The 15,893-nt window shown below is 38.5% G+C and overlaps 1 protein-coding gene across 1 annotated transcript in view; it reads left to right on the top strand.

Annotated features, from left to right (window-relative positions):
* The window catches only part of cachd1 (cache domain containing 1), a 163,552-nt gene that overhangs the window by 127,321 nt on the left and 20,338 nt on the right, over positions 1-15,893 (top strand). Inside the window, exons 8-16 of the mRNA XM_060830378.1 lie at positions 2,637-2,786; positions 5,457-5,690; positions 6,312-6,461; positions 6,825-6,948; positions 7,598-7,715; positions 9,094-9,262; positions 10,056-10,198; positions 13,803-13,984; positions 15,338-15,448. Of these exons, the coding sequence (XP_060686361.1) occupies positions 2,637-2,786; positions 5,457-5,690; positions 6,312-6,461; positions 6,825-6,948; positions 7,598-7,715; positions 9,094-9,262; positions 10,056-10,198; positions 13,803-13,984; positions 15,338-15,448 (1,381 nt within the window). The remainder of the gene's footprint in view (positions 1-2,636; positions 2,787-5,456; positions 5,691-6,311; positions 6,462-6,824; positions 6,949-7,597; positions 7,716-9,093; positions 9,263-10,055; positions 10,199-13,802; positions 13,985-15,337; positions 15,449-15,893) is intronic.

Genomic DNA, 15,893 nt, shown 5'->3' on the forward strand with positions numbered 1-15,893 from the left:
GTCTCTGCTGTTGGACACTTGTCTTTCATATGGCCTTCTGTGCCATAACAATTCTGTGAGAAGGCAAGCAGGCTATATGAAAGGTAAGCGCCCAACAGCAGCATGGTGAATGTTTGCAGATAAAGCTCAAGGCAGCAAAACGATGACCAGACAAACCCTTGCCACAGCCCTCGCGCACTGTGTGGGAAACAGCAATTTGCACATTTGGCAAGTGAGAGGGCCTGGCAGGAATGTAGCGAGGAGTGGGAAGGTGAAGAACAACCAAAAGAGTCGGGAAATAAGAGACTGGTGGAGAGAGAGCTTCGATATCAGGAGAGGACAGAGGAATTCTGTCTTGGTTGTCAGGAGAAGCTTCCAAAATGAAATAGTAACCCCCTGTCCCACTTCTCTCAGCTCTCACTGTGCTCTACTTCTGGGGTTGCTTCAATTTAAAAGCTTTGAAACAAGGTCGCAGTGAGAAAAAGTTTGGGAAGCACTGATACAAGGATTAGTTATTGTGAACTATTGTTAATGTTTAAACCTCTCCCCTTCCATCATTTTTATACCTTTTGTTGTCTAGGTGACACAGCCATGGAATAGATCTGGGGGTGGTTAATACTTTGCACATATATGAGCTTGATTGTTGGCAAGCTGTTTGACGCAGTCCCACAGGGATTACTCGGCAGAAAGCAAAATTAGAAACACCGCCTGTAAACTTGCACCCATCACCAAAAGACACTGAGTTTATTGTAATGCTGCAAAGCTGCCCTGGCTGGGCTCAATTGCTCAGCAGAGACATGCAACCAAGCCTGGCATGATAAAGCGTGTGTGCTTTCTATCATTCTAGATAGTGCCTGTATCCAAATTGAGTATTTTTTTCAGCTAGTAGTTTGTGCTCAGCATGTGATTTTTATGCCTTTTAATCTGAAGCAGGATTTTTAAAATTCACAATCTCTACTCCCTAAAACCTGCTGTCCAAGTGTCCTACTGAGCTATCAAATAAAGGAGGCTCACGCTTTGAGCGCCAACAGATCTGTTTGCACATTAATTAGGTTTGTTAAAAGAATCGTTTTTTTGACTGAGACTTTCAGACTTTGAAGGATCCAGAATATCCTCCTATTATTCAGTTATAGCATCATTTTCCTTATAGCTGACGTAACAGTACCTTTCAGAAATTAGAATCTGTCATAGGGTGTTAATCTTTTCAGTCGGGGGTCTCCCACTAAGAAACTACTGAGTTAGAGAAACCCGAAGCTTCCAGCTTTGCTCCAGTACATGAGTTTAGTTCATTATCTGTTTAAAGGAGACTCCTTGTTTGTTGTTTGCCAACTACAGCCAATGATCTTACAAACTGGGAGCTTACTCCTGCACACCCCAAATGATGGTGAATCCTGGCTTTAAACGAGTTGTTTTCACATTCTTACTTTTCTTTCCTGTTTTTGTATGGATCACTGTCAGAATTCAATTTCTTTGAATTAAGATGAACCAATTAAATTTGAGTAATTTAATTCTTGCCATGAAATCCTTGCCCACCACCTAGCTTTCTATAAGGAAAATGATGCTATAACTGAATTTAATGTGAAAGTATTGTTGGGAAAAACACAACCTGTGGCTTCATGAGCCCTGAGTGGTGTAAATGCCCTGAGAATTGATATCTAATCATTTCCTTGCTGCTAAGCACGATGGTTTCTCTGTGTGAGGTGCAATAAGATGAATGCAATCAGTGTTCCCCGAAGAAGGGTTGTGTTTTACTTTTGAAGATAACATAATTCTCTTGGCTTGGCTGCAGATCGTACACAGACTGGGAGAGAATATATCTTTCCACAAATTGAGTATAGATCTTGTAAATTATAATGTCTTTACTCTATCCCAGAAAATGTCTTTGAAATCTATGGGTGAATGAAGAACAAATTCACACCACCTTTGAGACTGATCAGGTAGTACTGAGGGCGGTATCATTTTGCTCCTGGTTTTATGTTGGAGTCATGGATTCTTCTCATACAGTGGCTGATGGGATAAACATTGGCTAGTTGGAATGGTCTGATTTAAAATGGGTTTTCTGCATTCCTAAATCATTTCAAAGTGAATGAGTCTGAGGTTCAAAGTTGCTTGTAAGTTGGCATTAGTTTCAGTTTGTGAGAAAGATGACAGAGTTTGATGGTATGAAAAATGAGAATGTTACAGGTAGAGTACACTTCTGTGAAGTTGGGTCTAGGGCACATGGTTGGGCAGAGCCGAAGAAGATTAAGTCTGCATGCAGCTGTGATAATTATCGTTAACCGATCTGTTCAGGCATATCATGGCATATTTCTGGACAGGTGGGATTTGAACTCAAGTCCTCTAGCCCGGTGGTAGGGATGCTACCACTGCACCACAAGCCTCCCATCTATCCATGACATGATGGACTTTACACCAATTGTACTGCCCTATAGCTGCCCCAACTAAATCAGCTAGATTGGCAAAGACTGGCAATCAAACCATTCCAACTTTGTGTTTGGTACATTTGTGGTGAACACTCAACTCGTTACTTAACCTTGGATCTGTAACATTGTAACAATACTTGAAGGCAATTGAAACAGTTATTGGCAAGACATCTGTCAGATTATGGAAGCGGGTAATTGTAAATTGAATTGAAGTTTTTCTTCTTTAAATCACAGCCACTGACATGGTGATAATCTATCTGTCATCTGGCATCACCTCAGTGGACTCCTCTGAAGAAGAGAAGAAGGCAACACTAAGTGTTATCAGTGAGGAAAATGGGCATTTGAACAACTCTGTGATGATCCTTACATATGCCCTCATGAATGGTGAGAAACTGTATTACTGGTGCTTCTAGCAGCTTCCTGGAGCATAAAATGTTTAGAAATATTTAACAATGTTTATTCTTGAGCATTACCCACTGACTAGGGTGACCTTATCCTGCTGTCCTCCTCCAATGGTTTTCTCCCTATCTATCTCAACATAACTGAAGTTGAATTTATGATTCACGGAGGTAAACAGAAGAGTGGAATTCTCTCTTGCCAATGGAGTAGGCTGAAGATACTTCCAAAATGCCGATAGTTAGGACAGGCCGTCTGTCAGCATAAAGATATTACATAGATGTTGGGCTACTCTGTTGTGTAAAAAGTGAGGTCTGCAGATGCTGGAGATCAGAGCTGAAAATGTGTTGCTAGTTAAAGCACAGCAGGTCAGGCAGCATCCAAGGAACAGGGAATTCGACGTTTCGGGCAAAAGCCCTTCATCAGGAATGAGGAAAATGTGTTTAGCAGGCTAAGATAAAAGGTAGGGAGGACGGACTTGGGGGAGGGGCGATGGAGATGTGATAGGTGGAAGGAGGTCAAGGTGAGGGTGATAAGCTCCTCTGTTGGCAGATATTTCAGTGGCACCATATTTACTTTAACTTGGCAACTAGAAGCCTATCCTGGAGCCAAAAACAAATCTTCCGCTCCTCAGAAAGTAATTTTCTTCATTTGAACAAGGCCCTTTCAGAATGATTTTTAGCTTGAGCAAGTTCTAGAAACTGCACAAAGGACCTTAACAGAATTGGTGTGTCTATCTGATCAATGTTGTGTTTCTAATATGTGAGTGGAGACAGTTAGCATGCTTTCTGCTTTTCTGTTAGGTGGCTTCTCATTTTCAGCTTACAGTCCTGTGTAGCAGCAGTGTGAAAAGGAGAACCAAATGTGTCCATCTGCCTTTGGCAGTATACAGCCTCTTCCCTCAGCAAGTCCTGAGCTGGGCCTTCTCATGCTGACACTCAGAAACTGAATCCTTCAGCTTCAGGCTAAAGTCTCAGAGGAACTTGGAGAAGGTTTGGATCCGGACATGCAATGTGTGTAGACCCACCACGGTATGGACTTGCTTTGCTTTTCGTGAAGCAGCCCAAGCCGAAAGCTCAACTGCTTTTTGGATAGCTTGTGAAAGTTAAGGGCTAACGATGTTGCAGTGGATCCCAAAGACAGACCCATGTATAAACATAACCTCTTTCTGGTAACTGCTGCAACCAAGTCTGTGCCAAATGTAGTGCTTTGCATTACTTTGGACTCAGCGGGTGAGGTCAAGAGTGGCTCCTGACATTTGAGTGACCCACACTTTCCTTCCATTTTTCCCAGACTTGCACCTGGAGGTGGTGGCGTTGTGGTATTGCCACTGGACAATTAATCCAGAGACCCAGAATAATGCTACAGCTCCTGGGTTTAAGTCCCACCAATTCAAATTTAGTAATAAATTTGGAATGTAAAGCTAGTTTCAGTAATGGAACCATCAATGACTGTTGTAAAAATCCTTGTGGCTCACTATTGGCCTTTCAGTAAAGGAAATCTACCATCCTTTTGGGGCGTTTTTGGAAAAACACCTTTATTGATCGTTACTTGAGCACAAGTTACAGAATGTACATCTAGTTTCATTTGTACACAAAAAGATGCACAATTGGGTGGATACTTATGTAGAACATAATAACTACAATAAGTAAAAATTGTGACAGTCTTAATATAAAATGGTACTGCTTCAATGAGACTAAAAAACAAAATCTGTTGAAAATACAGATTATTATTTGGTAAAGTTGACATCCAAGAAGATGAACAAAATCCAAAGTGGGGAATCATAATGCAGCTGGATGAGAAAGTGCTCAAGCATTGTAAGGATTGAGCCCAATAGCGTTTGCCTTAATCTATTTTGTTTTAAGTATGCACTTCAATCTTACAATTATTCAAAAATACTCATTTGTGCTCAGCATATGCTGTCAGTTTTTGTTTTATGCCAGCCTCCACGTAAATTTCTTCTATTTCTTTTCCCCTCTGATCTGTGACTGTGATTCTTAACTGCCCCCCTGAAAATGGGTCCAGCAAGTCACTCCATTCAGGAGCAATTAGGAAGGGGCAATAAATACTGACCTCACCAGCAGCACCCACGTGTCATGAACAAATGTAAAACAGACCATCCAGCTTCACTCTGGGACTTCAGTACAACACACAGAAAGCAATTGCTAGCGATAAGCCCAACTCATTGGTGTAGAGAATGAGTGCCTCAGGCTGTCAGGCATTGCTATATACATTATCATTACTGCCTCAGTAACAAGCCAGAAGATTAAAGGAACTGGATCAAGTCAAGAAAAAGTGGGTGGCAGCTGATTAATCATATTTAATACAACAAGTGAATTTTGCAGTGAATTTTCAAAGCTTTATATTTAAATAATTTGTTAGACAGAATATATTTCTTTTATAACCTCTGAACTGAATTCTCCTTCACACCTGTACACTGTGAGGTGGTAAATTGTGCAGGATTGGTGTTTCCTAAGATGAAGAGTCCCAGTATTCAACATCTGCAAGAGTGGGAATAATTTCGTGGGGAGGAGAGAGAGTTCAGTCGTGCAATTATTTTCTTTTCTATTTGTTTTCAGAATGAGTATGTACGGAATATAGCAAACTCACTTAACATTTCACTAGTGTAATACTTCCTCATTAATCTTTCTGTTTTAGAAGGGGTAACTGGTTTGAAGGAGCTAGCATTTCTTCGAGATTTGGCAGAACAGAACTCAGCAAAATATGGAGTTCCTGATCACACATCACTTCCTGTTATAAAAGGGACAATGATGGTATTGAACCAGTTGAGCAACCTCGAGACCACAGTAGGGCGCTTTTACACAAACCTTCCGAATCGAATGGTAGACGAGGCTGTGTTTAGTCTCCCGTACACTGATGAAATGGGTGATGGTGAGTGTTGATTTTTCTTTTCATTAAGATAATGTTTACTGTCTGCTTTCTCTCCTTAACCATTCTCCTGGGCCTCCTTGTAGCCTGCTAAGACAAGTTCAGGATGGCCAGAAGCTTTGCTTGAAATAGAAAGGTCCTTCGTCAGTGTCGATGCCAATCACATTAGTGCATAATGTTAGTGTATAATAAGGACAATAATGAAATAAAAGACCACAAGATAATTTGTTTAGATGATAATTTAAGGATAAGTGTAGGTCAGGATGTGAAGACATCTCCACTGCTCTTTATCAAATAGAGGCATGAGACAAACCTGAAGACAAAACACACACAACTTAATTTTTCATCTAAGTACTGCAATTAAACATCAATTTTGATGGTCTGTTATTGAGCGTAGCTGTGATGTCTTCCATGAATAAGTTGACTCCTGATGCTCAGTGTAGATTTACCAGGGAGGGCCATTTGAGCAAGGTATTGAAAGCAAGTTGGAACTTATTTTCTATCTTCCTGGAGAAGTCCTCCTCTCCACCACACCAAGACCTATTCCTCACTCACCAGCCCAAAAAAAACCCATCTTTTTATAATCACTCAGCATAACAACTTAGGTATTTTTCTGATTAACAGGATTGATCATGACAGTCAGTAAGCCCTGCTACTTTGGAAACATGCTGCTGGGAATTGTGGGAGTGGATGTGAACTTGGCTTACATTCTGGAGGATGTAACTTATTATCGTGATTCTTCTGCCTCCTACACATTCTTAATTGATAATAAAGGTGAGAGAGATGTAATTATCCCTTAAATTATATTAGAGTTACTGTCAACATTATCTGCCTGCTCGGAAACCAATTTGTGTTTAACAGTCATAAAGTAAAAATAAACTTCATTTCACAGCAAATCATAGACTTTTCTGTGACATGAGCAGGACACAAGAGGTCATTTTTTTAAAGTGGTAAAGAGCTAGGGTCATTTTCTTTCTTTGAAATGGCCATCTTCATTTCACCTGCTGTTGGGTTTGCCAGATAATTAGCGTCATCTAACTGTGTACACTGGTACAGCAATAAATACTCTTTATTGTCAACATCATATTCACAGTCTGCGAGACCACCATTAAACATTTCAGTTATTTTTTCTTTCAGGCTACACTCTGATGCATCCGTCCTTAACAAGACCATACCTGCTAACAGAACCGCCACTTCATACTGATATCATACACTATGAAAATATTCCAAGATTTCAACTTGTCAGGCAGAACATCCTCAGGTAATGCATAAAAATGTCGAGAGAGTATAGTCAATTGTTAATTAGAGCCGTTGGCTCTACGAATGGCTCCTTTGGTTAAGTATATTATTCAATGTCAGCAATCCCAGACGAGGAGCTGCTTACCTGAGGTGGCCAGAAATTGAGCACTTTGAGATCGTTGACAGAGAGCAGCCACATACACTCCGAAGTGATTTTTTTTTGTGAATTCAATGGAAAGAGATAATTCTATTCTAGTTTAGAAACATCAATAGACTTCTGCTGACATGGATATGAATGCTTACTTTGGTGGCATTTTTGAAATGAATGAATCAAATAGTTTTTTACAACAATCGGCAACTGTTCTGTGGTTATATGATAATGTGACCTCCATGATAAAGGGAGCCACTCTAGGGGACTCCTTTTATCGCATTAGGCTGATTGATTTCTACTCAAGCTGGCATTTTTATTTTTAAAGTAATAATATTGATTTTGATCAAGTACTTCAATTTTAAAAAGCCCTTTTAAATTTTGTTTAATCCATAGGTCCTATTCCGATTATTCTCTCACATTTCTTCATCATACTATGAATTTTGCCAGTAATCCTAAAATAGATTTGTAGAAATGTGAATTGTAAACATGTAAATCATTTATCATTCATATCTCTGTACAGCCTCCCCTTGGGCAGTCAGGTTATTACTGTGCCTGTAAACTCCTCCTTGTCTTGGCACATAAACCGGTTACGAGAAACCAGCAAAGAGGCCTATAATGTCAGCTATGCCTGGAAATTGGTACGTTACATTTTGTTGGATATATCCTTGAATTTGTGTTTTCCTTGATCTAGGAGGACATGGCTTGTATTTTAAAACCAAAAGACCTTTGTTTAATCAAAATACATAATTCATGTCTTCAATAACTTTGTACTACAATTTTGAATATGGCGGTTGTATATGATCTAACTAAAAGTTTTAATAAATTGTGAATACTCAATATTTAACACATGAATTGGTTGATGACATTTATTTTGCTATTCTTAGGTTATTAGGTTAATTATGAATTTTTGAGCCTGGCAGCTAGAATTTATTCCTTATATCAAACATCTTTAATGAAGAAAGAACCATCTCTGCCATTTTTTTCTGCACTTACCTTAATACAGCACAATATCTAGGCGCTTGATTTATCAATTAGAGAATTGTAAGGTAAATAAGTGCTATTAATCTCCAAAGCACCAAATCCCCCCTGAAGAAATAGCTGTGCTAGTGCCCTTAAAAAGATCCCAGAGCAAATATAAATATGGCCTCCATGAATTGACTGTTCATTTTCAGTCCAAAGGCAAAGTGATTTTCTCCTGCATGTACAAACCATTGATGCAGGCTTTCCTCTCGCTGACCTGTAGAAACTTTCTCCTGCCATTTGGGAAAGTCCTTCAGCTAGAAATAGATTTGCTTGTGCACAATTGTTTGTTGTAAAGCAGCAGAAAGTGCTTAGTAATATAAGTGCATTCAATCCCAGAGAACTGTGAGCCCCAGGCTACGTTGAGAGTTGCCTCTAACATAAATGCAACACCACTGTAGGTGGGCCCATGTTTTTTGATGCTCAGTGTCATTATCAAGATAAGACATGCAGTAATTTCAAAGGACTTTGCATTTATTTTTATTTACAGTCAAAACTCCTTACTTTTGATTACAGTTGATGCATTCTTGAAACTGGAGCAATAGGAAAGCAGGGACTTAAACTGCTTTTGGACTTCAGCCAATGCTGCTGAGATCCAGCCACAGGTCTGCAAGAATGACCCTGAGGCAAATTTTCCTTTTTTTTAGTTTTGAAACTGTTTACTCCCTGTGGTAACTCCACATTGCCTGTGTCTAACATTTAGAATTTAACACAATGGGAATTAAACTATCCTTGTCTTTCTAATGTGCATGGTTGGAATGACCTTGCCAATTATTCCAATTTTCTAGTAATTGGGTGGTTTCAAAGTGCTATTTTAATCGATACTTGTCATGTAATTTGTAGCTTATTTTATTGCACAGATGATTCTTCATGATTCTGTGAAATATCTTTCTCCATTTTACTATATGATAGTTACTGAAAACCATAGCACAGTTATACCTTGATGAGATTATAATTAAAAATTAATGTAAATAAATTTGTTACTTGTCTGTGCAGGTCCAGGACACATCCTTTATTCTGTGTATAGTGATGGTACAGCCTGAGGTGCCAGTTAAACACCTCAAAAATTTGAACACAGCACCGAGCAGTAAGCTTCTTTATCATAGATTGGATCTACTAGGCCAGCCTGCCTCTTGCCTGCATTTTAAGCAATTGGCAACACTAGGTAGGTGCATTAATTTTCAAGAAATGCTGTGAGGATTTGTAACTTGTGATTATTCCGTTGCTGCTCCTCATTGAGGTCCACTCAACCATGAGTCACCATTAAACAAGAAGGCAGCTGGTTACTTACCCAGATCTACACCAGTTGTATTCGGAAATTAATATTAGTGGTACAAGAAAAAGGCTCAATGTTAACTTCAAATCCATCTCTGAGTTTTATTTCTCTATTCAAACAGAGGTATAGAACTTATTGCCTTCCCATTGCGCTCCCTGTCATGACATAGTAGGTCATGAGCACAGCAGCATAACGTGCTACCCTCTCTCCCCATTGTCATGATGTATGTTGATGCTTTATTAAACAAGCATTTGTTAGACTAATGGAAACAAAACCCTCATCCAGTATTGTATTGGCAGAAACTACCGGGCTCTCACAAGAATCAGTATAAGATGTGGAAGGACCTCCCATGGGTCTGTATCTTAACACTAGGCAGCATCTTTTGATAGAGAAAAATGTTAGGGAACAGAACGGATTATGAAATGTTTCACATTCATCAAGTCTGTTGTTAATGTTGGATAACTTGATTAGCATCCCTGGTGTATGTTGCTTTTTTTTCCCTATGCAGTTGTAATTCCTTTCATCAAGGGAACCATTTTATGTTTCAACGTTACTTTATTATGAGGGCCCCAGTATCAAGTATCATTCAGTATTGGAAAGGTTGTGTCCTCATTAACTTGACATTAAGTCTTATGTTTGTGGTATTAATATTTAATACATGTTCTGATTGCCTGTCTTGCAGAAAGTCCCACAGTCATGCTGTCCGCAGGCAGTTTCTCATCTCCATTTGAGCACCTGAGTCAAGCAGAGACCAAACGCATGGTGGAACACTACACTGCTTATCTGAGTGACAACACACGTCTTATTGCCAATCCTGGACTCAAAGTATGTTTTTTCATTAAAACTTACACCCTCAAATTTTCAAATATTGTAACACGCTCTTAACACAGCTATGTTTTGTGGTTTAAAGTTCAATTCAATATCAGACAGTATGCTAAGATTGAGAATTGTATGATTTAACTTGAGAGAATTATGGGAACAGAATAGTTTGTCCTGTGTCCTATAAGTTAAGGGATAGCTCAAACTTCTCGTAAGTTAAATTATTGATCAATACTGGACCCCTCTAACTGTTCATAAACTCAAAGGCATATAGAGCATCAAGTCTGTCAAGAGGTAAAGGTGAAAGGGAGGCAATGTACCCTGCGCTATATTCTGCATTTTTTTTTGTAATATCCATGAGCAGAAATGGAAATTAAGATTACTTGTAGTGCAATGCAGTGTTTGTGTTTATGACATTGCTTTCGCATTGTATCAAACTGATGACAGCCCTGTTTCAAATTATAGTTGTACATAAAATGTGTGCTTTGCAGAACCATTGGATTTTGTCTCTAAGATATTTCCATTTTGTAAATAGTCAATGTGTAACTCTCACCCTAAAAATGACAATGAATCAACTTTACTGTGACTTGAGAAAAACCCTCCCTCCTGGTAGCCTTTAAAGGTATGAGTCAGATGTCGGAGTAGTTAATGACCTTCTTTATAATGCACAAATATAAAGAGTTAAAAAAAACTCTCATTACAGAATTGTCACAGTACAGAAGGAGGCCATTTAGCCTATTCTGTCTGCAAAACCTCTCCAAATGAGCATTATGCCTTTGTGCTGTTCCCTTGTCTTTTTCCTGTAATCATGTACATTATTTCTGTTTAAATAGTCATTTAATGTCTTCTTTGAACCTACCTCCATCATACTTCCAATCATCAGTATATCCCAGATCTAAGCACTCGATGTGTGATAGAAGTTTTTCCTCACATAATGTTTGCTTCTTCTGCAGATGTCTTGAAATCTGTACCCTCTCATTTGTGTGTCTTTTACAACTGGAAACAGTGTCTCCTGATTTACTTTGTCCAGATACCTCATTATTTTGAAGGATTCTATCAAATCTATTCTTCACTTTCTCAACTCCAAAAAAAACCCAACCTCCCCACTCTTATTCAGAATTGAATTTTCTCATTAGTGGAACCATTGCTATAAACTGTCCTGTACTCTCTGCAGAGCGTTCACATCTGTCCTAATGTTTGATACCAAAAATTGTACACAACACTCCAACTAAGGTCTAACTAGTGCCAAATACAATTTCAGCATAACTTCCTTGCTCGTGTACTCTGTGCCCTTTTAATAATGCTTATAATATTTAATACTGTATTATCTGCTTCCTCCACTTGCCCTGCCCTGTTTAATCATTTATACACAGGTACTCTCAGGACTCTCTGCTCTGCACACCTTTTAGAGTGTTTTATTTAATATTGTCTCTCCATGTTCTTTCTGCCAAAGTTAATCATCTCACACTCCTCTGCAATGAACTTCATCTGAACTTGTCCTCCCATTCCACCAAATTGTCTGTCTGTATCCTGTGAAATTTACACAGTTTACAACACTTCCACTTGCATGTATCATTTGCACTTTTTGAAATTATCCCATGCACAGTAAGGTCTAGATCATTAATATGCATATCAAGAAAAGCATCCCTGTAGCAACTCCTGGTTATCTCAAAACTTGCTACTGCCTGAAAAATGTCCACTAACTATTAAACTGTTTCACATCACTCAGCCAGCTTTGTATCCTTGTTGCTACTGTCCCTTTTATTCCACAAGCTCAGACTTTTTCCACAAGTCTTTTATATGGCACTGTATCGAACACCTTTTAGAAGTCCATTTACGCCACATCAACAGTATTAACCTCATCAGTCCTTTCTGTTACCTCTTCAGAAAAAGACTGCAGCAATTTAAACACAATTTCCCCTTTATAAATATACAGTTGTTGCAACTTAGTTAGAAGACCAAGGCAGCCATTGTGGCCTCACAGCTAATAACCCAAGCGTTTTAGCCTCTGACCTCACTTGGGCTCTTGACCCCCAATTTGGAAACCCCTGACATAGTATTTGCAATTCTCTAGTCAGGGAAATCAGTGATCCTAATTCCAACCTGTGCAGAATTCCATTACAAACCTTCCTCCAGCATGAAAAAGATCCAGTGCATTAATCTCTATTTCATTTTACTCAGCCAATTTTGAAATCATGCTTCTCCTGACCCTTTTTTGTTCCATTAGTTTTAACTTTGCTCAAGTCTGTTGTGTGATGCTATATAAAATACCTTTTGAAATTCCATGTCCATCACATCAACAGCATTATCTTCATCGACTCTTCCTATTTCATTTTCCAAAATCTCAAGCAGTTTAGTCAAACATGATTTCCCTTTATTGCTTATTTATAGCTATTGCGGGAATGTTTTTTTGTCTCCCTTATAGTAAAGATGAAAGCAAAAATATTTGTTCATTCGGTTTGATTGTGACAGATCATCTCCTCTTTGAAGTTTGCTCACTGTTTATCTACTGTTCTTCCCAACCACCTTATTGTCCTACCTTGCTCAGCTCTGTTCTTGTCCCATTAATTCTTGCTTCCAATGTTAGGCATTCTGAAGAAGGGTCACTTCATCTGAAATGGTAACTCTGGTTTCTCTCCGCAGATGCTGCCAGACCTGCTGAGCTTCTCCGGCAATTTTTGTTTTTGATTCTGGTTAGGAATTTTTACCCTTGGTTGGTCATTATTGTTTTCCACCATGAGCAAATGTGCTTGATGTTGTGTGGTATGCTTTTTTTTATTGGCTTTTAATTCTTCATATAAAATTGCACCAGCCAAGATCATCACCTATTGTCATAGAGTTAGAAACATGCTGTCCACACACAATCAAAACCAAACAATCTATGATTGAATTGCTGAATGGATATAGCATCGAAGTTCAGCTCTCTTTTTTTTCTTGATTCCATTCATTATCAGGAGTGGGATAGTTGTATTGAATTTGAACAGTATATTTGAAATTATCTGCCTGTTCTCAGGAACTTGCTCACACATCCGCTCAATTTTGTGTGAATCATACGTGCGTGTGAATTTTAGGTGCCATCCCTGATTTTCTCCCCTTATTCATTTTGGGATAAAGATTTACACATGCCTTCACTCTCCCTTATCACTCCATTAAAATTGTAGTTCCTTATAGTATTATTTAACCTTATCAAAGATCTCAAAATTCACCTTACTTTCCCAGGTCTTTCTTTTCTCCTTAGTCTAACTCATGCCTGACCTAATCATAGCTTTTGAGTAATCACACTAAATCTCCAATTCTTTTTGACCTTGATGGTATCCTGCATCCTAACCCTTGACCCTTGTTAGGTTTCTCAATTTAAAAAAACTCTCAATGGGGAACGGATCAGGTCTGCACTTGTGTGAAATTAGGCAAATTATATTTCTCTCGCCTGGCTAAATTGGAACATTGAAATCTGCACAGAGTCCTTTTTTTCAATATATGAGGGAACTGTCTTTACAATTTTATACAGTTTGTTTAAAATGCGTTTTAACAGGATTGATTCACAGCTTTGAAACTTCTCAGGCATATCTTTAAGAAGCCTTGTGTGTGTTTTTTTTCTGCCTGTGTGTAGTCCTCTGTCCGAAATGAAGTCATGGCTACCAGTCACGTAACAGATGAATGGATGTCACAAATGGAAATTGGTATCCTAAACAGTTACATTGTTCGACGTTACATAGCAACGCCCAATGGGGTGCTCCGGATTTACCCTGGTTCTCTCATGGATAAAGCATTTGATCCCACCAGGAGACAGTGGTGAGTTTTACAAGATCCACAGGAAGAGTTTTCCAGATTGCCTCAAAAGCAAAGCCTCTTTATTTAAAAAAAAGTCTACGCCCTGCCTCAAGTCTTCCTGGCCTGTCCTTAGACTAAAGTGATTAATGAAGTTTTTGTGTTTATGTGGTTCTAATGTATCTTTTTGTTGGTGTTGCATAAAGTTTATTTGTTTTTAAATTTAACAATTTCTTTGGCTGCATATATTGTCCATGTAAGAATGTCGTGGAGGTGTTCCTTGTTTCTTCTATGTAACTGGAGAGTAGGAAAGTTTTCCTTTCATAATTGGACTATTTAATTCACAAATTACCCTCCTCAATATTTCTTTACCCACTCTACACATCTTCTTCAGTTGCACACTTAACCAATTCCCCAACTCGACTAAAAATGTTATTTTTCACTCTTTAAAATGTAACTTCTTCTGCAGGATAATTCCATCCAGGTACCCCACCCAAACTTGTCATTCTTTTAAGTGTGAACCTAGACCCTGGAAGTTGGCAAGCTATTTAGTTATAAGGGTACCTCAAGCAAGCTCTATTATTCTGAGTAGTGTTGAAATCTCTCTTTTCAGCTCTGATCAGATGAAAAATTACCCACTTGCCTTTCTCTGATTTTTCTGACCAATCTTCCAGTAGAACATCCTGCAGAACTCAACATAGGAAACCTTGGAGATATCGATGGGGGAAATCTGCACAGAAGCGATGCTCTCAGTTCATGGCCCTTGCTGTCATATTTTAACAAGTGTTCACTAGTACACGGAAAAGTTTTCAGACATTTCCACAACTTTTCATTATGCTAATGAATTGGTGCATGAATGAATAGGTGGAATATGGATGTGTAAATGGGCAGGGTTGGGTGAGGAGAGTGGTGAAGAGTTAGGGATAGATTGCATCTGGGTAGGTTGGTGAATAGTAATCTGAAACTGGGAACTAATCTTTTTGCTCAGAAACACCTGAGGCTAGTTATAAGTGCCCCTTAGTTTATCTTGTTAATATGTTGATAGTCAAACCAATCGTACAATGAATAAAGTGTGTGGATGTGGAACCCCAGGTCTTTGTTGCTTATCTCAGTCACATTTGTTTTGGCACAGAGTTTGGACTGAGACAATTTAGCCCTCTGCAGGGGAAGAAATGCAGGAAAAGAAACTGGTAATGTAGTGGCTATCATTTACTTCCCAGGGAGCAGTATTAGTGGATGGCTCGAGGCTGGATAGTGTAAATTACATACTAAGAGAAAATGTAGCCCTAATTTTTAATTTTAAAAAATGAATTCCAAGTATAAAATATTGTACTGAGTAGGTTTTTTTAGCCTGTGCAATTGTACTGTTATTTCTAGGTATCTCCATGCAATGGCTAACCCAGCTCTGATTACCTTTACTGGCCCATACCTTGATGTTGGAGGAGCAGGTTATGTGGTGACTCTCAGCCACACTATTCATTCTTCCAGGTAAACTTGAGATTTTAAATATCCATCATGGCACTTATACCATACAATCTGTTAGATGAGCAGTGTCTTTGTAAAGATGAATAATAAACCTTTTTTTTGTTTAAACAAAACAAGTTGAAGTAACCATTGAACTCAACAAAATAAACCATCCAGAAGCTTTATTTTAAAACATAAGTTCTTATTTTTAAACATAATTTTCAGGAAGGTGATATACGTTTATTTTATCCATAAAACTAATCCAATGAGTGACAACCAAGTTCTGATGTCATCAGATGGTCCATTTATTGTTTTTTTTTACATTTAACTTGGATATTGCAGTACCATTAGTCTTTTGCCATGAGCAAAGTATTTCTTATTGCATGTAGATTTCCAAATAATTACTTAAGAATGGTTTGTATTGAATCTGACACAAATTTGAGCTAAATGGAAATTAAATGTGGCAAAA

The sequence above is a fragment of the Hemiscyllium ocellatum genome, chromosome 9 (genome assembly GCF_020745735.1).
Source record: "Hemiscyllium ocellatum isolate sHemOce1 chromosome 9, sHemOce1.pat.X.cur, whole genome shotgun sequence".
Classification (NCBI taxonomy): Eukaryota; Metazoa; Chordata; class Chondrichthyes; order Orectolobiformes; family Hemiscylliidae; genus Hemiscyllium; species Hemiscyllium ocellatum.